Source organism: Panthera uncia, chromosome C2 (assembly GCF_023721935.1).
Source record: "Panthera uncia isolate 11264 chromosome C2, Puncia_PCG_1.0, whole genome shotgun sequence".
Taxonomy (NCBI): Eukaryota; Metazoa; Chordata; class Mammalia; order Carnivora; family Felidae; genus Panthera; species Panthera uncia.
Window position 1 is genome coordinate 69,655,564 of NC_064810.1, and position 23,691 is coordinate 69,679,254.

The window sequence follows — 23,691 nt, forward strand, 5'->3', positions numbered from 1 at the left end:
TCACTCTGTACAGAGGAGTCACCTCTCCCCACTACTCTTGATCCTGTTACCCTGCTTTAGTTTTCCTCATAGCACCCGACATCACAAGCTTTGCTGTACGTTTTCTGTCTCCTCACTGGAGAGGAAGTGGCATAAGGAAAGACCTAATTCTTTGTTCCCACTGTTGTATCCCCCACTACTTGAACACTCCCCAATACATGTGTTGAATGAGTGAGTGAATTTACCACAGTGGCTAAGAACATGAACTTTGGCATCAGCCTTCAAACCTTAGCTCTGCCCCTTAGTGTGCTTGACTATGGGCAAGTTACTCACCTTGGTGAGCCTTGGTTTTCTCATCTGTAAAATAGAAAAAGAATGAAATAAGAAAATAATTAGGAAGTGTTTAGCACAGTGCCAGCATCTAGTCAGCAGTGAACTAGCTATGATCATTTTCTCATTCTCCCCCTGACCTGCAGGAGAGGGAGTGGTGCCTTATTTCCCTGAAGCAAGACCTGCTTTCTCTGTGAGCCTGCTGCCATGAGAGCAGAATGAAGAGGAAGACAGGACACAAACAAACTGGGGCCCAGGGAGCAGGAGAGTGGGCAGCAGTGCCGACCCCAGGAGAGGCACTGTAAAAATAAGGCTGTGGACCCACAATTAAAAACAAAACATCGGGGCGCCTGGGCGGCTCAGTCGGTTAAGCCTCTGACTTCAGCTCAGGTCACAATCCCACGGACTGTGGGTTCCAGCCCCGCGTCGGGCTCTGGGCTGATGGCTCAGAGCCTGGAGCCTGCTTCCGATTCTGTGTCTCCCTCTCTCTCTGCCCCTCCCCCGTTCATGCTCTCTCTCTGTCTCAAAAATAAATAAACGTTAAAAAAAAATTTAAAAAAAAAAAAAAAAAGGTGGGGGAAAGGAAGGAAGGAAAAGGAAGCAAAATTCTGGGAGGACTGGGGCGCCTGGGTGGCGCAGTCGGTTAAGCGTCCGACTTCAGCCAGGTCACGATCTCGCGGTCCGTGAGTTCGAGCCCCGCGTCAGGCTCTGGGCTGATGGCTCGGAGCCTGGAGCCTGTTTCCGATTCTGTGTCTCCCTCTCTCTCTGCCCTTCCCCCGTTCATGCTCTGTCTCTCTCTGTCCCAAAAATAAATAAAAAACGTTGAAAAAAAAATTTAAAAAAAAAATAAATAAAAAAAATTCTGGGAGGACAAAATATTCACATGCACAATAGATGTTACTGCTACTGGGGTGAAAATTTCTGTTAAGCAGGAACCCCACTCCCTGCCTATTACAGCTCAGGCAGAAATCCTTTAGCAATTTCCCACTCCAGTGGGGGTGATTCTGCTAAGGTCTCCCAGAGAGCAAGCATTTCACCTGACACACTCCCCTGCCTAGTTCAAAGCTTGTAGTGGGAGTAAAAGAAATAGACATACTCAGTGCTTTTGTTTGAGAGGAAGAGGGAAGGAGGGAGAGAAGAGAATGGGGTAGCTGCCATGCTCACATTTTTTATAAAATGACATTTTTTTCTTCCATTCTCTGCATCTCTCCCCTAAATCTCTATTGAACCTCTAAGTATTTCACTTAAATACCCAGTAGACAATACAATGAGCTCTTAAAACTGTATTATAAAATGAGAACACATGTTCCTTCAATGTGACATGCTCACCTTGCCCATTTTTAGACTCCTTTAGCTGGTGCAGGTGGTCTTTTGCTGACAGGAGCCCATAACAATGCACTGACCACTGGAGTCACATGCCCGTCCCTTCACCAAGTGGTGAATATGCCACAGGAAAGGAAAGAAAAGCCAACGGATGCTCTAGCATGCAATCACCTGGGTATGAAATCTGGGGAGCACTCATGTGGGTCAGCCTGCAAATTTATTTTTCTCATCAAATGAATCAGTTGACAGGAAAACAGTACTTTTTTAAAAATTTATTTTGAGAGAGAGAGAGAGAGCAAGAAAGCACACACAAGCAGGGGAAGGGCAGACAGAAGGAGAGACAGAATCCCAGGCAGGCTCCACACCATCAGCACAGAGCCAGATGTGGGGCTCAAACCCACAAACTATGAGATCATGACCTGAGCTGAGATCAAGAGTCGGATGCTTAACTGACTGTGTCACACAGGCGTCCCGGAAAACAGTGATTTACTTGACAGGACATACACCAATGTCTCTTGAAAACACCATCCCACCCGGGTGCCTGGGTGGCTCAATAAGTTAAGTGCCAACTCTTGGTTTCAACCCAGGTCATGATCTCACAGTTTCAGAAGTTCAAGCCCCACCCAACAGCGCAGAGCCTGCTTGGGATTCTCTCTCTCTCCCTTTCTCTCTGTCCCTCCCCCACTCACACAGTCTCTGTCTCTCTCAAAATAAATAAATAAACTTAAAAAAATAAGTAAAAAAGGAAAACACCATCCCACCACCACCATAAAAAAGCAAATATAAGGGTAGCACTTTTCAATTTGTGCACCACACAATATTGCAGGATATTAATCACTGTTACTTGATTTAAAATGTTTCTTGCTATGATTAGATATGTTTGAAAAACACTGATTTTTTTTTAAGTTACACTAGTTCCTTTACTGAACAACTTCTTGGAAGATTTAATATGCTAATGTACATCATGAATCTTCATGATGGAGATTGAAGGTGCAATATTTCCCAACATTATTTGACCACAGAACACCTTTTACATAAAACATCTCCCAGGAATAGTGTCCACAAAGTTTATAGATCAGGATATCACCAGAAAGCAAGTAGAATCCTATGAAGAAATCCATCCATATTAAATTCACCTTATTGTGCATGTTTTAGTGTCCTATCTCTCCCCAGTGTCCCTGCTTCTGCATGGCATGGGACTCTTCCCATGAGAATAATTCCCCTGGGTGGTGATTTAGGACAGAGGCCTCAGATGTGCCCATAAACTCCCTCTGGGAAGGAGTTGCGCCTTTAAGGTCCTAAGCATTAAAAATATGTTGATGTTTCTCATATAATTCCAAATTTAAAAATACCACCCTGTGAAACAAATGAAAAGGATCCCCAGAAAGTTTGAATTTTCCCCATGAAAGACGGTTTTGAAATGTCCTATATCAAACTCAAAATATTTGGTAGTGGCAGTGTTTTACTGTTGTGCTAAACAGCCATCCAGTTTGCTCATTAGATAACCCAGCACTAACCCCAGGGGGAAATGCCTTGCTGCCTGGGGGAAGGGGATCCTAGGACACCACACCGCCCTACCCAAGTCCAAATGGACTTAGTTCAATCTCTTTTCCACCTGTGAGAGGAGACTTAGGATGGTGAAGTAGGAGAAAATTTGTAACCAGAAGCCAGGGGAGACAGGGGTACCAGCCATTGAGGACAGACCCACAGCAATAGGGAATTGGGAGCAGTCTATTTTCATGGTGGGTTGCCTATTGGTTTTGCCTCAGGCCCTCTTTATAGTTTTCTTTTTGTCCAGGATGCCGAATATCTGCTCCTATGGGTTCTATGCTTAGTGCCTCTAAGTGTGGGGCTATGTTTGCCTTTATGAAACATTTTTCTTTTTTAAATGTTTATTTATTCATTGAGAGAGAGAGAGAGAGAGAGAGAGAGGCAGAGAGAAAGAGAGAGAAAGAATCCCAAGGAGGCTCCTCGATGTGGGGCTCGATCTCACGAACCACAAGACCATGACTAGAGTCAAAATCAAGAGTCAGACGCCCAAACAACTGAGCCACCCAGGCGCCCCTACATAACATCTTTCATGTGAATTGTTGATAACACAGGAACAGGAATTATTTCTCTTACATAAGAACTCCTGGGGCATCTGGGTGGCTCAGTCAGTTAAGCGTCTGACTTCAGCTCAGGTCATGATCTCATGGCTTGGGGGTTCAAGCCCCGCATCATCCTCTGTGCTGACAGCTCAGAGCTAGGAGCCTGCTTTGGATTCTGTGTCTCCTTCTCTTTGCTCCTACCCTGCTTGAGCTTGGTTTCTCTCTCTCTCTCTGTCTCTCTCTTTCAAAAATAAATAAACATTAAAAAAAATTTAAGGGGTGCCTGGGTGGCTCAATCAGTTAAGAGTCAGACTTTGTCTGGGGTCATGATCTCCTCCCACCCCACCCTGGACTATGAGCACCTTGAGGACTTGATAACTAGATGACAGGCAGTCACCTAACACCTAGCCTGGCACCGAGCAGACCTCCATAAATGCCTGTGGCATGAAGGAATGACAGCGTCCTTTCAGAGGGCAAAATACCTTTTCCTTCCTTGGCTTGGCATCTCCCCACAGCATTTAGGCCAGGACTCCACATTCAATGGGTCCCCAGCTGGATGTTATTTTCTGGGCTGGTGGCTCTCTCTTGCCACTCTTTTGTCCTCAGCCTCCGCAGCTCAAGTGCTAACTGTGATAATGGCATTTGTGATACTGTCACTAACACAGGATCAGATGATCAAACCCTCTCCTCTTCCCTCACATTGGCCACCAGTGCTCCATGGAGGGTAATTGGCTACCAGTGCTCACATTGGCTACCCTCACATTGGCTACCAGTGCTCCATGGAGGGTAATTTATTTTTCTAAATACCAAACTAGTAGAGTGTCTATGTGAAAACAAGATGCTTGTAATCCAGGTGGAAGTTGGAAGATGGCTAGGGCAGAGAACAAAGAGGCCAGGTCAAGTGATTAACAATGTAAAAAGTAACTTTCTATGATAAGTTTATTGGCAAAGAACTAGAGGTTTGGTAACATGTGTGGTAAATAAGAAAGAAGTATAATTATGCAATAGAATGGAATTAAGTCAGATTTATCCAAAGGTTATCTATATAAAACCCAAAGATTAACTATCAAGAAAGTTACGGTTTCTCCTTTCCTAGAGGGGTTTAAGATGAAGAAAGATCCCCATCTTCCTGAGCTGAAATGAGGTCTGCCCGGAGGAAAGGAGATTGAGATGGCCTCAGATGTTCAAAGCCTATGAGTGTTCTTACTTCTGTGAAAACCTTTACTGTAGTCATTGAACAAATACTTATTACACATGATTCTACGCCAGGTGCTGTTAATTGCAAAATATACAACCATAGCCAAGATACAGTCCCTCTCCTCTCAAAGCCACACATAGAACCAAGAAGCTGGATAGTAACAAGAAATTTAAAATAAGTGTGAGAAGTGTCAAGTTGCATGTAATATAGAACCCACGAAGAAATAAGTGGGTGGGCAGCCGTTTACCTAATGTAGCAGTAAGAGAAGGCCCGCTTGAGAAAAAGTGATATTTACGCTGAGCTGAAGGCGGTGAGGTAGTGTTCTTGGTAGAGGGAAAAACATGCCCAAAAAAGAGACAGAAAAGATATAAGAGGAACTTAAAGAAAGCCAGGGTGGTCAGAGCTCGAAAGGTGTATAATAGAAGATGAGTCTAGGGAAGTAGTCAAGGATCGGGGGCCAGACGTAGAAATTTGGACTTTTTCCTAACCACATGGGGAGCCACTGAGTGATTTTAAGCAAAGGAATTAATTACATGATGAGATTTAGGTTGTTTAATGTTAAATGACATTACTTCTACCAGACCTAAGTACAGCTTTGCTCTGAATTAGGTTCTTAGGAAGCCTTTTTTCCCCCTCACATTGCTGGATTTCAAGTGGAAAGTTGACATCTGGCTCAACTGCCTGGTCTTGCAAGCCTTAAGATAAAGACAGAAACTTCCGGCAAGAAAATCTTCCCTTTATCACTGTAAGAGAAGTAAGTGATGTATCTTTGTGGGACCTATTTGTATTTCTCCATTTCCTGACACTCCCCCCCCCCCCCCCTTTCTTTTTTCAGAAACAGGAATGGTGAATTCTCTCTGAACTCTTCCTTTCTTCCTCCTATCATGGCTACCATCCTTACAGTGCTATGGCACAACCATGCAGCCTTGTGAAAAGTTGCTCAATACAGTGGACATGGCATAAAGGGACATTCTGCTCCTTCCTTCCATTTTTTGAGGAAATGTTGGCTTTGTCATAAGCTCTTCTTTTTGTGGCTATTATAGTTGTTCATAGCTCTTTCACTTGTAACAAAACCTGTTTTAGCTCTTCAGAACCATTCAAAATGTTTTTACAATGTAATCAGATCTTAAACCAATTTCTCTTATGTCCTAGGAAGAGAACAGGTGAATAAGACATTTCATGCAGACTTTTGCTCAATGGCATCAATTCATCTCAAAGAAGCACAAGAGAGATCGTGTCCTCCACCATGCAGGTGTGATTCTACATGCTTTCCATCCCAGAGACCTTGAAGCAAGAACAATTGCCTTGCTGTTCTTGGCAATTTAAATTATCCTTTGTGAATGCAATACTTTTGGCAGTCCAGGGTGCTAATTACTTGGAGCATCTGGTCAGGCTGCCAGAGGCCAAGGACAGCTAGTCCTCTCATTTCCTGTTTTCAGTCTTTCCTACGCCTGAGCTTTCCCTGCTTCTACAACCCTTTCCTACAGCAGCATGCTCTCAATTTCATGCTCCACTTTTAATCAGGATCCAAAGAGACGAACGTGATACAAGCTTTGCTAGTTGAACAAAAGGCAAAGGAAGTATCACACTTAACATATCTATTGCTATCGAGGGGAAAATCTGTGGTGACTCTGCAAGGTGAAGAGTAACAGATTTTTGCCCTTTTTAGTTGACAAGACTCACAGACAGAAATGCTGAACAGGGTCAGGTAAATGAATTCAGTAGTCTGGGTGGGGACTATAGGAAGTGGAGAATACACGCCCCATCTAAAGAGAGGACTACTTCACTCCCACAGACTGTTGCCAGGGAGGCCCAGTGAAGCTGACTCTTCTGATTTTCCAAGAGAACCCAGAAATATGGGCTTTAATGTGAAAATCCCTCAAATTTTAAGCATTTGACACTATTTCAAAAAAGATGTTTAATATGTGGGGACCAACACAGAGCATGTCTGTGACCAGATTCAACCCATTTGGATCACCAGTTTGGGATCTGTGGTATAGAGTCTGTTCTAGTTGCAAAACTCTGCAACCAAAGAAAAAGCTTCACGTTTCTGCAAAGGATGGATGAGATCTAAGTATAAATCCTAGCAGTGTCCTTACAGCTTGGCACTTTTGGAAAGAGGTTTTCATAAACAAAACCTTCCATTCCTATTCTCCCTGCAGTATGTGAGAACAAAGGAGATGTGAAAATAGCAGGCATACAGGGTAACAAGGGCTGCTGTAACAAAGTACCATGGACTAGGTGGCTTGAACAACAGAAATTGATTTTCTCACAATTCTGGAGGCTGGAAGTTGGGGATCAAAGTGTTGGCAGGATTGATTTCTTCTGAGGCCTTTCCCCTTGGACTAAGGATGGCCATCCTCTCTGTATGTCTTCACAGGACTGTGTCCTAATTTCCCCTTCTTATAAGGACACCGTTCATATTGGATTAGGTCCACTCATATGACCTATTCTAACTTACATCTTTTAAGACCCTATCTCCAAATACAGTCCCATTCTGAGGTACTGGGTGGGGGGTGGGTTAGGACTTCAACCTATGAATTTTGGAGGGATACAATTCGACCATAACAGCAGGTTCTCTCTCCTCACATAGCCTTTCCTGGAGCAGCACATGCTGTCATTTAATGGAACTAGGTAGCCATGAACAAGAATGTATTAACTCCCATCTGTACCCAGCCTTGTGGGAAATTTCAAAGAAAAAGAGATACAAAAACACAGTCTAATCAGAGCAAGAAAAGAGTTTGGACAGCAAAGCTCTGCTTGGAGATTATTTTATACATGAGGATATAAGACACATAGGAGTCCTGTGACATGCCAGAGGGACAAGGCTGCAGCCTCTCTGAACTGGAAGGGCCTTGGGCATCATCTATTCTATCATTCTCTAAGGGATGCCTTCCTTCCAAAATGTTCCTGTCAAATGGCCCAACTTCATTTCACATTTGTATGTCAGAGCTTCAGATATTTCAAGACAGAAATCATGTCACCATCAGTATTTTTTCTTTAAGATAAAAATTTTTGATTCTAGGTAAAATTCTGAATTCCTTTGACCATTCCTCTTAAGATGTGATTTCAAGTGCTTTTACTGTCCTGTACATACCCTAATGTTTGTTTTCTTACAAATATTTCCTACAGGGTGTGCCAAAAACCTGAGAGGTAAATTTGTAGATGTGGCCATGACAGTATAAAGTAGATCAGGTCAATCACCTCCCTTACTGTTGACATTATGCTTCTATAATTATAGCCTTTAATCATCGTAGCACATCTCTCTGTTCTTGTACATTAACCTCATCTTAAGTCCTTTACGTGGGTGCTACAAAAACCCCATCTTCTCCCCTAATGCCTGTGTACTTGACTTTTTTTCCTGTTCACTTTCATCTTGCCAGATTCTCTCTGTTGTTCCAGCCTGTTGAGCACTCTTTGGATTCTGATTCCGATATCTCCTCTTTTCACTGTCTTCTCTGGTTTCATGTTGGCTGCAGATTCATCAGGTTGTCACTGTTGTACTCAGTCAAGTCATGGGCAAAATTTTGAACCAGGATGGAGCCTAAGTAGAGTTTTCCTTCTGGATTCACATGGATCCTATCAGTCAGAATTCGGGTGTGGTGGATTATCTCCATTTTCACCCTGTTTGTATTTCTCCACTTCTTTCAAAAGGATGTTATAAAAGATGTAGCTGAAATCCTGTGTCTACAGCTTTTCCCTATGAGTCTTAATTTTTTAAAAAGTTTTTTATGTTTATTTATTTTTGAGAGGGGGAGAGAGACAGAGACAGAGAGAGACAGAGAGAGACAGAATCCAAAGCAGGCTCCAGGCTCTGAGCTGTCAGCCCAGAGGCCAACGTGGGGCTTGAATCCACAAACCACAAGATCATGTTCTGAGGCCAAGTCAGATGCTTAACCGACTGAGCCACCCAGGTGCCCCTTACCAGCCTAAAATTTTAAAGACTCATCCAACAAATCAGCTGCTGAGCTGAAACAGTGTGGTCTCTGCTGTCCCAAATGTCCGTGCCAATTTGGAGGTAAGAGAAACAGACAACTGGAACACAGTCATGAGGACTGGGCTCTTCTCCGTCAGTTGAGAGAAGGGATATGAGAAGGGAGGGCATTAGAGTGACCTGTTGCAGGTAGATTAAAATCTCTTTGGCTGAATCTGCTTTGAGCATGCTATTCTTTCCCACGATCTTTTCTCTTCTGCAAATTGGAGGAAATGATATCTTCTTTAAGTAATGGCTGGTAGTTGTTTGAAACAAACATGGATCTCCCACTATGGTTTTATGATACTTCTTAGGAATCTTTTTTCTCAGGTAAGAGACGTTTTTAATTATGTGACTAGTCAGGAGAACTAGCCATTACTAAATCTGCACATACTAACCTGCTACATATGAAGCTCTACAGACAGTTCTAGTCTAGTCCAACATTCAAAAGTTTCTATGCTGGTCTTGAGTCCCATAGTCCATGATGTCATAACTCTAATATCATGGCTGACTCCTGTCCTTATCCTTGTCTTTAAGAGTTGAACCAAGAGGGGCACCTAGGTGGCTCAGTTGATTGGACATCTGACTCTTGATTTCAGCTCAGGACATGACCTCGTGGTTTGTGGGTTTGAGGCCCATGTCAGACTCTACGCTGACATTGCAGAGAATGCTTAGGATTCTCATTCTCTCTCTCTCTCTCTCTCTCTCTCTCTCTCTGCCCCTTCTCATTTGTGCATGTGCTCTCTCTTCTCTCTCTCAAATAAATAAACATTTTAAAAAATTAAAAAAAAAAAAAGAGTTGAACCAAGAAAATCAAGCTCAGCTTTAGATGGGAGATATTGGGGTATATCCCTGACTATGAAAGTATGGGGGACCCTAAGATGAATCTATAAGGGAGATACTGGGGATCCTTCATCCCTCTAGGGCTTTAGGCAGAGAATTAACACCAATCTATGAGAGATGGGGTTGGTACAAAACCTAAGGGAGACGTGACCCCAAACAAATCTGACCTCAAACCTTGTAAGGGTTTCAGGTTTTTTGATGATTAAATGACCACAGTAAGAGAGCTGCCACAGAGAGAGGAAAGTGGAGGGCCTTGTTTTAAGTCAATGACCTTCCAGGACCAACACTTATAGCCAACCAACCACCACAATGGTGGTCATTTGGTGGGACATGGCCTCCTGGATGCTGCCTGGACCATCAGCTTCATGTGCTGCATTGCTCTGAGAGGTGTTTCCACTTAGCCCAATTTCTCCCCTTGGTCACCAGATTCCTCTTTAGGTGAAAGCCTTCTTAGGAAAAATATATCACATTTCCATCACATGTGCCTCGTCTTCCCAAGTGTATCCATGAGAACTACCTTAACCCATTTGGGCTGCTCTAATAAAATAATAGACTGAGTGGCTTTTTATTTTCACTTCAAAATAGTCATAATTAAAGTATTTTTATTTTATGTACAATGATTGGCATTAAGGTAGGTTATCTTGAGTATCTGCAATTAAAGTATGTATCTTGGATGATCCATTCAAGCAAGGTCATTTAATCCAACTTAATGAAGCCTATATCCTTTTAGTACTGATGGAAACACTGGCAGCACCTGTTCAGGCTGCATTTCCAGATCAGACCGTGCTGGTTTGAGTGGACAAGGCAAGAACGAGAATCCTGGTCAAATTTCCTCGGATGGCTCCAGTAGAGCTGCTGGTGACCCATCTTGCTCTCCCAGATGCAATGAAGAAATGGCAGAATGGGTGGCTTAAACAACATATATTTCTCACAGTTCTGAAGCCTAGAAGTCCAAGATCAAGGCACTAGCAGATTCAGTGTCCAGTGAGAACCTGCTTCCTGGTTCATAAACGCAGCCATCTTCTCACCGTGTCCTCACTTGGCAGAAGGGCCAAGAGAGATCTCTGGAGTCTCTTTTATAAGAACATGAATCCCATTCATGAGAGCTGTACCCTCATGACCTAATCACCTCCCAAAGACCCTACCTCCTGATACCATCACATTGGGAGTCAGGCTTTCAACATATGAATTTTAGAGGGACAAAAACATTCAGTCCAGAACAAGAGTTGTGAAGAGTCCTAGTTTACCTCAGATTGGATTCTGATGGACTAGTATTTTTCTCTGTAGTCCTGGGCTCAGTCATGTTTTGGCTGATACTAATTGGATGTAAAGTAATATTAGAGTTATCTTACTATCTTATCCATCCCTTAATGCTCCAAAAATCTATTTAGCTGTGCCAACAAGATGGGCATATCTAGTTTTGTTGTTGTTGTTGTTTTAATTTTATTTATTTAAAAAAATCTCTATACTCAACGAGGGGCTTGAACTCATGACCCCAATATCCAGAGTCTCATGCTCTTCTGACTGAGCCAGCCAGGCACCCCTGGCATCTAGGTTTTTAAAAGACCATTTTTAGAAGTAATCTTTTTCATAAGCAATTTACTGAACCCCTGTACAAGCATATTCATAGTTAATAATAAAAAAAAATAGAAACCACTGAAGTATCCATTAGTAGGATAATGTGTTGGTTCCTGGAGTAGCTTCTGTATTATTTAAATTTTTGATAATGAAAATGCTTTCATATTGTGTCAAGTTATCGCTATGGGTTTCCAAGTAGTCCCTTTCCTTTGCCCTTGCCTTTTATAATTGTCCTCACTGCTTTCTCAGTGATCTATTAAAAATGCAAATATGATTGTGGCACTTTGGGAATTAAAGCTTTCTTGTGGTTTGTTTCTCATTATCTATTCATTAAGTGTCAAGCTCCTTGGCATGTGTAACAGTCCTTATGATCTGTCCCTGCTCTCCTCTGCAGCCTTAGCTCCCATGCCTGTATTCTGTTTTCCAACCACACGTGACTTATGTCAATACTCTGAGCCTGTCAGTTTCTTTCACAGCTGCATGGCTTTGCACTGACTCTGCTCTCTGCTTTCAGTACCTCCTCCTTCTTCTCACAATCAAATTTGAGCTTTGCCATCCCTCTCTCTGCTCAGAAAATGTAAGCCTGCTTGTTCCAACAGCCTCTATAGGCTCTCAGGACATTCTGCACAAAGCTATGTTCACACATTGTTTACCCAAATAGAATGCATGTTCTTGAGAGCTGAGAGGTGTATTCATCTCATATTCCCCACTGAAGCCCAGGCTCTATTGGATGCTAAATATTGAATGAATGAATGAACGAACAAAGAAGTGTACAATTCTTCTAATATTTATATCTATTAGTTCCTGGTGTTTAAGCTGTACCTGATCTTTTAAACCATATTCACTCATTTGTCCAAATTCATAGTAAAACTTTGAACTTTAAAACATAAGAATAAAAATAAACCATATTCACATATATAAAAATGTTGGGCTGGGGGAAGAGAGATCTCATGTCTAGGCTCAGCCTCAAACCCTCCTTAGGATGGCCCTGCTCACAATAATGAAGCCCATCTTTAGTCTTCAGTTCTGCTAGATCTTCTGTGACATTTGGAACACATTTGGGTACCTCAGCTGGAATATCCTCTGTCTTTGGGAGATCAGAATCATCTCAGGATATGAGCCCAAACTCAATCACCTGACTCTTATTTGGTTTTTACCCCAGGCTGGCACATGTATGGGGAACTCTATTGTATAAAACTGTTGCCAAGACTATTTTGAAATATGAAAATATTCCAAACATGATGAAGTTCCCCTAGGATGCCTTATCTGCATATGTGTGTGAATTTATCTTAGGAAGAATAGCTGATGTTATATTTAGGGGATGAATCACTGGAATCTACTTCTGAAATCAGTATTGCACTATAAGCTAACTTGGATATAAATTTAAATTAATTAATTATGAAAAACAATCAATCAATTAATTTAAAAAGAATAGCTGAGGGGTGCCTGGTTGGCTCAGTCGGTTGAGCATCCGACTTTGGCTTACGTCATGATCTCGCAGTTTGTGAGTTTGAGTCCCACACTGGGCTCTGTGCTGACAGCTGAGAGCATGGAGCCTGCTTCGGATTCTGTGTCTCCCCCTCTCTCTGTCCCTCCCATGCTCATACTCTGTCTCTCTCTGTCTCTCAATAATAAATAAACGTTAATAATAAATTTTAAAAAATAAATAAAAAGAATAGCTGATGTTGACGAAAGCACTGATCTGTCAATGCCCTCCATGCTTCTAGTATGGCACCCATAGTGCACTTACAATTGGTCCCCTACAGCCCCACTGGAAACTAAGCTGCACAGGGCAGGTAGGTTTCTTTGATATATAGAAAATAATATATAGGGACACCTGGGTGGCTCAGTTGGCTAAGCTTCTGACTTCAGCTCAGGTCATGATCTCGTGGTTTGTGAGTTTGAGCCCTGCATCAGGCTCTGTGCTGACAGCTCAGAGCCTGAAGCCTGCTTCCGATTCTGTGTCTCCCTCTCTCTGTCCCTCTCTCACTTGTGCTCTCCCTGTCTCTCAAAAACAAATAAACATTAAAAATTAAAAATAAATAAATAATATAAAAGTTGTATTTGCAAAAGGTCCCCATCAGCTTGTAGGTTTCTGCTTCCCTCTCAAACTCATGGGCCATACGAAAACTTTCTCCTTTATTACCTTTTTTTTTTTTACATTTATGTCCATAATCCATTTTGAGTTAATTTTTAGATAATGCTTGAGTTATGTTGAAATTTTTAAAAAATGAATGTCCAATTGCTTCAGCACTCTTTTTGTTTTTGTTTTGTTTTTAGTTTAGAGAGAGAAAGCACGAGTCAGGGAGAGAGAGAGAATCTTAAGCAGTCTCCACACTCAGCATGGAGCCCAAAACAAGGCTTGATCCCACAACTGGGATCATGACCTGAGCCAAAATCAAAAGTCATACACTGAACTGAGCCCCAAATCACACTGCCTTTTATATTTTTGTTTTTTATTCCTAAGTAATCTCTTTACCCAATATGGGACTTGAACTTGCAACCCTAAGATCAACAGTTGCATGCTCTACTGACTAAGCCAGCCAGGTGCCCCACTCCTTATTACCTCACTACCAGCTAAAAGACACTTTCCTTGGTGCCTTTATATTGCATTTTACCCCTTGTGGCAACTAATTCCTACACACAGCATCCATGAAATCTTATCTTTCACATATTCTTGATGAGTCACTTTGGTTTTCTCCCAGGATTGAATCCTAGAGACAAATCAATGGGTAACTATGGCTCTCTCCCAAACAGTAAACGAAAATGATAAAAAAGAAAAAGAAAAGGGACTTCCCAATGGGGTGATATCTCACAGTTTATAAAAATGCCATGTCTTTATTTCTTTTTAAGTTTATTTATTTTGAGAAACAGTGTGTGCACGTGTGTGCACCTGGGGGAGGGGCAGAGAAAGAGAGAGAGAGAGAATCCCATGCAGGCTCTGTGCCGTCAGCACAGAGTCTGACATGGGGCTCGAACCCACAAACCATAAGATCATCACCTGAGCTGAAACCAAGAGTTGGACACTTAACCAACTGAGCCACCCAGGGTGCCCCAGTTATGATGTGTCTTTACACTCTTTTCGGAAGTACACACCACAGTTCAAGCAGTTCAATTTGGTTCTGAACAAGTAGTCCTCACTTTTAGAATAGGCTATATATTCCAAAGTGTTTTTATAAAGTCAGTTGTGTAAAACTCACAATTCCGGTGCCCAAAGAAATGAGGTTATCTTGGGTCATCAGGTTCTCAGGGCAGTCCCTAAAAGTCTATCTAATCCTGAATGTGGCCGACCTGGCACACCAAATGCACTTCTCCCGTAGTCCCAAGAACTCTGCACAGCTTTGATTGTGCAAGAGATGAAGAGAGGGCACCCTGTGTTCCAATTCCGGGATGCAGCCCTCCTCTACTCCCTACTTGGCTGAACCCACAGCTAGGGGTAGGGCTGGGCCAGGGAGGGTGCTGGGGAGGAGAGCAGACAATCCTGGGCACCAGCACCAGAAATCTTATTCTCTGCCAGAGGATATCTCTCTAGTTCTTTCACTCACAGGAATTCTGAATAAGGACTAAATAGGAATAGAAATGATGTTTGTATAGTGTTTTATAGTTTATAAATGACATATTTTCACCCCTAATATCTCACTGTCTGATTCTTAAAACAACCCTCTCGAGTTACTTTATTGTTGTAACTTTTATTCAACAGGCAAGAAAAATGAGGTTCAGAAATGAAGTGATTTGGGGAGCCTGGGTGGCTCAGTCGGTTGAGCATCCAACTCTTGATTTCTGCTCAGGTCATGATCTCATGGTTTGTGACTTCAAGTCCCATGTTGGGCCGGGCTCTGTGCTGACAGTGTGGAACCTACTTGGGATTATCTCTTCCCTTTCTCTCTCTCTCTCTCTCTATGCTCCTCCCCACTTCTCTCTCAAAAATAAATAAATAAACTTAAAGACGGGGGGTGGGGGGCACCTGGGTGGCTCAGTCGGTTAAGCATCAGACTCTTGATTTTGGCTCAGGTCATGATCTCACAGTTTGTGAGATCTGGGCTCTGTGCTGAGAGCATGGAGCCTGCTTGAGATTCTCTTTCTCCCCTTGTCTTCCCCTCTCCAATCTCTTTCTCTCTCTCTCTCAAAATAAAAAAATTAACTTAACAGAAAAAAAGAAAAAAAGAAATGAAGTGATTTCTCTAAGGCCAGTGTGGGGAAGGATGTGAAAAGAAGCTCAACTTGCTCCTCGGCATGGCTGCTTCTCTCTGGGTCTCCTCATAAACCCACCTGGCTATATTTTATTTATTTTCAAACCACTTAAACTGTGTTCCCTAGGTGCCAGGCATTATCCTAAGAGTTCTACAAACATTAGCCCACTTAAAACATCTCAGGCTTAAGATTTACCTTCTTCTGAACTTTTAACCTGTGCCTCAATCACTGCGTAACCATCTTGGCAATGGAGGTTGACTTGAGCAATATTCCTATGGTACATATTTTAGTCAGAGGGGTTTGGACTGCTTAGTCAAGTGATCTCTGACTCTCATATTTCATGATCAGATGAGTCGCTTTCAAGAGTCAGACTCTTGACCAAACAGTTTGGATACGACATGAGCTTTGATATGTGTGACTCCTGCAGGTCTTTTCACCACAGCTTTTCTTATTTTAAGACCAAATAAACTGTCTCTAGCCAGAGCTAAAGTTTCAGCCAGTAGAATATGTCTCTTAATGAGTGAACCCTCTGTTAAATATGTCATCTGAGTCTGGCAGTTTCGTGCTTGTTAACTCCTAGAGAGCATTTGACCAGCCTAAGACCAGCCAAACCTTAGCAGTTACCAGAATGGGCTCTAAAAATAGACTTTTGGCTTTGAATTCTGGCTCTCCCTCTTTCTATTTTGTGATCTTGGGAAAGCTGCTTACCCTCTCTGTGCCTCAGTTTTTCTCATCTTTAAAACGGGACAGTAATAGTACCAACTTTGTAGTGTTGTGAAGACCGTCCCATGCTACAGATGAGGAAACTGAAGCTCAAAAGGTGGGAAGGGATTTTTCCAAGACAACAAAGTACAAACTGATGCTGGAGTTAGAATTTAGAGCTGCCTCTTTCTGAAGCCCGTACACTACCAACTGTGGGGATAAGTTCTTGGCCAGGTGATCAGCTAGATATGCTGTGTTGAAAACAATTCTGAGGCAGCATTGGGCTGAATGGGAGAGAGTGTGGGCCCTTAGGCAGCATCTCCTTTGGGCACAGAAGGGGATATGTCATCCCCACTTGGCACATCCAGTGATAGACCTGGACATTAGTTAGGAAGGGAGTCCCAGCCTAGGAGCTCCTTTAGGACAGGTAGCATGTCTTAGTGATACCTGTCTCCCCAGCTCTTAGCACACCACCTGGCCCAAAGCATTTGGGAAATACGTGTTGAACTACACTGAATCGAACTGTCCAGAGACTTGCCCCCAAGGATGGGTCCTCTATGCTCTCAGGGTGGGCAGCTTCCTTTGGTTTCCCTTAAAAGGCAAATTTCTAGTCCTAAATAAGACTTGGGGAGGCTCATATGCCCAGTTGTTAAGACCTTCTATGGCTTCCATTCTTAATTCAACAGCAAATTTAGTGTAAGAAAGATACTAATACATGTTGATTATATTTTACTTGAGTCATTCCAGTGAAACAACAGCCAGTTTACCCAACCTACCCCCTTTCTCTCTGCTATGCTTACTCACTCTTTCTTTATTGCCAGTTACAAAGGCAAATGGCTATCATCTTAAGGGTGAGGAGTAAAAAGGAACAATGGGTGAGAGTTTAGAAATAACATCCTATCTTTGAAACATAATCAGTCTGGGACCATTGATTCTGTTTCATTTTTCACTCCTGACTTAGTGTTGCAAGCCTGGGTGTTTGTCATATGAGAGTCTAGGTAAAAAGAGCATGTGACTTGCATATGCAAACTCTTCTCACCTACTTAGGTGTGGCCCAGGCAGAGTACACTCTAGAGACCTTGCCCTTAAGAGGGTTGTTTCTTTGGAATGAAACCCCATCTAGTGTACATCCCCAGAAAGAGGCACACAGTTACCATCTTCTTCCTTAAATCTAAAATAGGACAAGAACCACATGATCCTCTCAATAGATGCAGAGAAAGCATTTAACAAAAGACTGCATCATTTCTTGATAAAAACCCTCAAGAGAGTGGGGATAGAAGGATCATACCTCAAGATCATAAAAGCCATATATGAAAGACCCACCGCTAATATCATCCTCAATGGGGAAAAACTGAGAACTTTCCCCCAAAGTCAGGAACACGACAGGGATGTCCACTCTCGTCACTGTTATTCAACATAGAATTGGAGGTCAGCCTCAGCAATCAGACAATACAAAGGAGTAAAAGACATCAAAATTGGCCAGGAGAAAGTCAAACTTTCCTGCTTTGCAGATGACATGATACTCTCTATGGAAAACCCAAAAGATTCCACAAAAAAACTGATAGAACTGATCCAGGAATCAGAAAATTCACAGGATATAAAATCAATGAAATCAGTTTCATTCCTATACACCAATAATGAAGCAACAGAAAGAGAAATCAAGGAATTGATCCCATTTACAATTGGACCAGAAACTATAAAATACCTAGGAATAAACCTAACCAAAGAGGTGAAAAATCTATTGAAAACTATAGAAAGCTTATGAAAGAAATTGAAGAAGACACACACAAAAAGGAAAAATATTCCATGCTCCTGGATTGGAAGAATAATATTGTTATAATGTTGATACTACCAAAAGCAATCTACATATTCAGTGCAATCCCTATGAAAATAACATCAGCATTCTTCACAGAGCTAGAACAAACAATCCTAAAATTTGTATGGAACCAGAAAAGATGCCAAATAGTCAAAGCAATCCTGAAAAAGAAAACCAAAGCAGGAGGCATCACAATCCTGGACTTCAAGTTATATTACAAAGCTGTAATCAATAAGACAGTATGGTACTGGTACAAAAACAGACACTCAGATGAGTAGAACAGAATAGAGAACCCAGAAATGGACCCACAAACGTATGGCCAACTAATCTTTGACAAAGCAGGAAAGAATATCCAATGGAATAAAGACAGTCTCTTCAGCAAACGCTTATTGGGAAAACGGGACAGCAACATGCAGAAAAATGAACCTGGACCACTTTCTTACACCATACACAAAAAGAAACTCAAAATGGATGAAAGACCTACATGTAAGATAGGAAGCCATCAAAATCCTTGAGGAGAAAGCAGGCAGAAACCTCTTTGATCTTGGCTGCAGCAACTTCTTACTCGAAATGTCTCTGGAGGCAAGGGAAACAAAAGCAAAAATGAACTACTGGGACCTCATCAAAATAAAAAGCTTCTGCACAGCAAAGGAAACAATCAGCAAAGCTAAAAGACAAGCAACGGAATGGGAGAAGATATTGCAAATGACAGATCAAATAAAGGGTTAGTATCCAAAATCTATAAGGAACTTATCAAACTCAGCACCCGAAAAACAAACAATCTAGTGAAGAAATGAGCAAAAGACATGAGTAGACACTTCTCCAAAGAAGACATCCAGATGGCTAACTGACATATGAAAAAACGCTCAACATCACTCATCATCAGGGAAATATATATCAAAACCACAATGAGATACCACCTCACACCTGTCAGAATGGCTAACATTAACAACTCAGGCAACAACAGATATCGGCAAGGATGTGGAGAAAGAGGATCTCTTTTGCACTGCTGGTGGGAATGCAAACTGGTGCAGCCTCTCTGGAAAACAATGTGGAGGTTCCTCAAAAAATTAAAAATAAAACTACCCTATGACCCAACAATTGTACTAATAGGTATTTATCCACGGGGTACAGGTATGCTGTTTTGAAGGGGCACATGCACCCCAATGTTTATAGCAGTGCTATTGACAATAGCCAAAGTATGCAAAGAGCCCAAATGTCCATTGATGGATGAATGGATAAGAAAATGTGGTATATATATACAGTGGAATATTACTCGGCAATCAAAAAGAATGAAATCTTGCCATTTGCACCAACGTGGATGGAACTAGAGGGTATTATGCTAATCAAAATTAGTCAGAGAAAGACAAATATCATATGACTTCACTCATATGTGGAATTTAAGATACAAAACAGATGAACATAAGGGAAGGGAAGCAAAAATAATATATAAACAGGGAGGGGGACAAAATATAAGAGACTCTTAAATATAGTGAACAAACAGAGGGCTGCTAGAGGAGTTAAGGGAGGGAGGATGGACTAAATGGGTAAGGGGCATTAAGGAATCTAGTCTTGAAATCATTGTTGCACTATATGCTAACTAACTTGGATGTAAATTAAAAACTAAATAAATAAGAAAAAATAAAAATAAATAAATAAAATGGTATTTAGATCCTGTAGCATGAGAAGGCTGGCTTAATGGGTTTTGATGATGAAAGCAGGAGGCTTGGACAGATAACTTCTTAAACTCTTTTTTTAGCTCTTAAAAAATTATTGATCATCTTCTATCAGTCAGGTGCTGTATATTTACATACATTGTCTCATTTAATTCTCATAACAGTCTTAGGGAAAAGTATCATTGCCTTATTGTGCAGATAAAAGAAATCTTAAGAAGGTTAAGTGATTTGCTCACATTGCATAGCACCCACATGGTTAAACCTCATTTATTCAATAAATGTTTATCGAGCCCCTCCTATATGCTGGACACTGGAATAAACTCTACAAATACTGAAACAAATAAGAAGCAACCCTGCACACAAAAGCTCATGGTCCAAAGACAAAGCTGGATCGCTAAACAGGTTATGTAATTGGGTGTGGTAAAGGGGTGATAACTGGAAAGGGCATCATGGGAGCACAGATAGCAGAACTTGACCAGGCTGGCATTCAGGAGGTATCCTGGATCTTAGATGATGAGCAAACAGTAAGCTGGTGAAGGAGAGTTGAAAAGGGATAGATTTCATCCCAGGCACTGGGAAGGGGGAGTGCAAGCAAAGGCATGGAGAAGAGAAGGAGTATTGTGAGCATGAAAACCACAGGATGGTATTGTTGGAATAGTGTAGGCATGGAGGTGGGGCTGGTGTGGTAGGGAGGGACTAAATCAAAGCAATCCTTATAGTTGTGTTTTCCCAGTGACCTGCACTCTTCCCCCTTGGAGCCTATGCCATATGAAGAAGACTGTGCCCAGCTGAGAATCCAAAAATGGCCCCAAACAATTACTCTCAGGTGAAAGTTGAAATCAGGTAGTCTACTCAGAAGAAGGAAGACCTGTTGCTGCAAACCAGAGAATCATTTTACCTCTAACAGTCTCCTGGCCATCTCTTAATGAACTAAGTATCTAACTAGATAAGCAATTGAGAACTAGGACCAGGGATTATAGTCAGTGTGTAATAGTGTGTGATTCTTCTGAAGCCCACACCCCATTGAATGGCTGTGATGCAGCAGTTAACTTCAATTGCCTGAGTCCCCCTCTCTTCTTCCATTTTGGCTTCCTTTATGTCTCCAGCCTTCTACAAACTATCTATCCATCTCTGCCCTTTTCCTATGTTTGTCTTTGCTGTTCCTTCTTTGAGTTTGTGTGGGGTGCTTTCAGTACTGAGATGAACCAAATGTATGGGATTGACCTCCAGAATTGTACTATAGTGCCATTGAATCAGCTGTATAAATCCACTGCCTGAGATCTGAGGTTAAGAAAGGATGAGATGAAAGCTTCTAAGTGGGAGACACTGTAGCTAGATCAGAGTTTCTCAAAGTGTGGTCTGTGCACTGGAAGTATTTATGACAAGTAGAAATTAAAGGACCTTGACCCAGCCCTATTGATTCCAAGTGTGTTGGGATGTAGCCAAGTGTGTTTGTATTTTTAACAAGCCCCCCCGGGAGATCTTTGAGCAATATAGTAAGAACTGTTGCCTACTATAGGAATCACAGAATGGCAGCAGTAAGTCAGATACAGTCACAGATACATTTTGTTTGGGCCTCACAGTACTTTAAAAATCAGAATGTTTTGGGAAGTCTGGGTGGCTCAGTCGGTTAAGCATTTGACTCTTGATTTTGACTCAGGTCATGATCTCATGGTCGTGGGATCAAACCCTGCGTTGGGCTCTGCACTGAGCGTGAAGCCTGCTTGGGAATTGTCTCCCTCCCTCCCTCTCTCTGCCCTTCTCCTCTCGTGCTCTCTCTCTCTCAAAATAAATAAATAAACATTTTTTAAAAATCAGAATATTTACTTTAAAATCTAGAGTTCTGGTCTCTTGAAAAAATTCTTAGGAAGGCAACTCTGAGCCAATATATTCAGACAACAATCATCTAAAGCTATGGTAAGGACCATCCTGTTTCACTCAACATGCTCTCAGTCCTCGGAGCCACCAGAGCCTTCTGTGGTGTCATCTCCCTACCTTTTGACTTGGGCTCCTCTAGAACAGATATCAGGTTTTTGTCATCCATGAATCTTCAGTTCCTAAAAACAAATTTACAGAAGAGAGTGAATAAATGTGTGATGAATGAATGAATGGGCACAAGCTTGATGATAAGCTTCTCTTGGCTTGGATAACTTAATTCCAAGTTTTAAAAAAGCCTGGTCCTGGGTATAGGAAACATGGGGTCTTATCCTGGTTCTGTGACTGATATGTTTGGCTATATCACCTCACTTCTCAGAGTCAAAGTTATCTTAACTACAAAACGTGTTATGAGGATGGATTTGTGTCTAAATTCTTCCATCTTGGACAGTGTGGTGGCTTTAGGCTACAGGTGGGCATTTGGGTTTCGTTCTTTTTTTTTTTTTTTTAATGTTTATTTATTTTGAGAGATAGAGAAAGAGACAGAGCACAAGCAGGGGAGGGGTAGAGAGAGCCAGAGACACAGAATCTGAAGCAGGCTCTAGGCTCGGAGCTGTCAGCACAGAGCCCAACGTCCAAGGTGGTGCTCCAACTCTTGAACTGCAAGATCATGACCTAAGCTGAAGTTGGATGCTTAACCGACTGAGCCCCCAGGTACCCCTGGGTTCCATTCTTAAATTATATGTGGAGAAGAGGCTAATGTGAAATTCAGTCCCAACCAGCCTCTCTCTAAGCCCCACACCTCAGAATGCCATCTGTTATCACGGCAATTTGGAATCTTAGCCTGAGCTGAGGAGGTGGCTGACTCTCACAGTCTCAGAGTGGCAAGTGTTTATGGAGGCAGACTTGGCCAACTCCTTTAGTTAGACCTCACAGAGGATGTTCAAACACCTTAGACTAGTGCAGAAGGCTATTTAGCCTAAGATCCCTGCCAGTTAACCCTGTGACTCTCCCCTTCCCACCAATAATACTCAATTTCCCACGCTGCCCATGAGCACCATGTTGTTTTTCCCCTCTCTGCCTTAGTATGTGCTGTTCTCTCTCCTTTATCTCACTCTGCCATTGTCAATTCCTACTGTGCCTTTAACACCCAATGGAAGGGATCCCTCTGGAAAGTTATCCTAGCCACTGTCCCTGTCCCCTTCTCCAGGCCTGATGCTTCACTCTCTCCTTGCTCTTCCCTTTAACTTTGTCTTGTACAAGTGCTCACTCCTTTATGTGTTTGTTCCCCTACTGAACTGAGGTCTCCTTGAGGGCAAGAATCTAGAACATGTCACAGAAGCACAATGTATGTTGAATGAAGGCTGACCAGCCCTAAACCCCAGATATGCTGAGATGATTCTGCTTGTCAGAGAAGAGCTGACCATTCAACCCTTACCCTACCCACGTTCCCCCTCCCCCATCACACACAGTTCTGCATTTTGAAATGCAGAGCTCATTGCGGATATTTAGAATGACAAATGATGTTTGCCAGTGGCTGAGTATCCTGTGTCTCAACATCAGTGCTTCATAACACTGTGGATTGTAGGGATTATGTGTAAGTGATTTTTTGTGTGTAGCACTTAACAATAACAGCATGGTGTAGGACAGTATTTCCTAAACTGTTCTGAAAAATCCTTTAATCCTCTTATGGAGAATGTAAATATACACTGTATTAAAAATGTAATCTGGGGGCACCTGGGTGGCTCAATTGATTAAGCATCTGACTTCTGTTAGGGTCGTGATTCACATGGTTCCTGAGCTGGAGCCCCGCTTCAGATGAGCCCCACTTCTCTCTCTCTGACCCTCGCTCACTACGCCCTCTCTCTGTCTTTCAAAAAAGAAAAAAAAAAGTAATCTGGTCTGGGGCAGCTGGGTGGCTCAGTTGGTTGAGTGTCCAATTCTTGATTTTGGCTCAGGTCATGACTTCACGGTTTATGAGTTCGAGCCCTAAGTTAGGCTCTGTGACTGCAGTACAGATCCTGCTTGGGGGTTCTCTCTCTTCTTCTTTCTCTGCTCCTCCTCCGTGCTCTCTCTCTCTCTCTCTCTTTAAAAATAAATAAATAAACTTGGGGCGC

At 42.2% G+C, this 23,691-nt stretch overlaps 2 protein-coding genes across 2 annotated transcripts in view; both read right to left on the reverse strand.

The window, feature by feature from the left end:
• Window positions 1-23,691, reverse strand: part of LMLN (leishmanolysin like peptidase) — a 138,432-nt gene that overhangs the window by 3,339 nt on the left and 111,402 nt on the right. Inside the window, exons 20-21 of the transcript XR_007457285.1 lie at window positions 21,695-21,756; window positions 313-336 (exon numbers count right to left, since the gene is read on the reverse strand). The gene's annotated coding sequence lies outside the window, so the exon portion shown is untranslated. The remainder of the gene's footprint in view (window positions 1-312; window positions 337-21,694; window positions 21,757-23,691) is intronic.
• Window positions 9,803-12,732, reverse strand: LOC125921039 (40S ribosomal protein S29-like). The gene has a single exon (XM_049628336.1). It carries the CDS (start codon window positions 10,655-10,657, stop codon window positions 10,463-10,465), a length of 195 nt encoding a protein of 64 aa, XP_049484293.1. The 5' UTR covers window positions 10,658-12,732; the 3' UTR covers window positions 9,803-10,462.

Coding starts and splice junctions, on each gene's coding strand:
- LOC125921039 (XM_049628336.1), bottom strand. CDS start 10,657: ATGTTGTTTAAGCCACCCATTCTGCCATTTCTTCATTGCATCTGGGAG.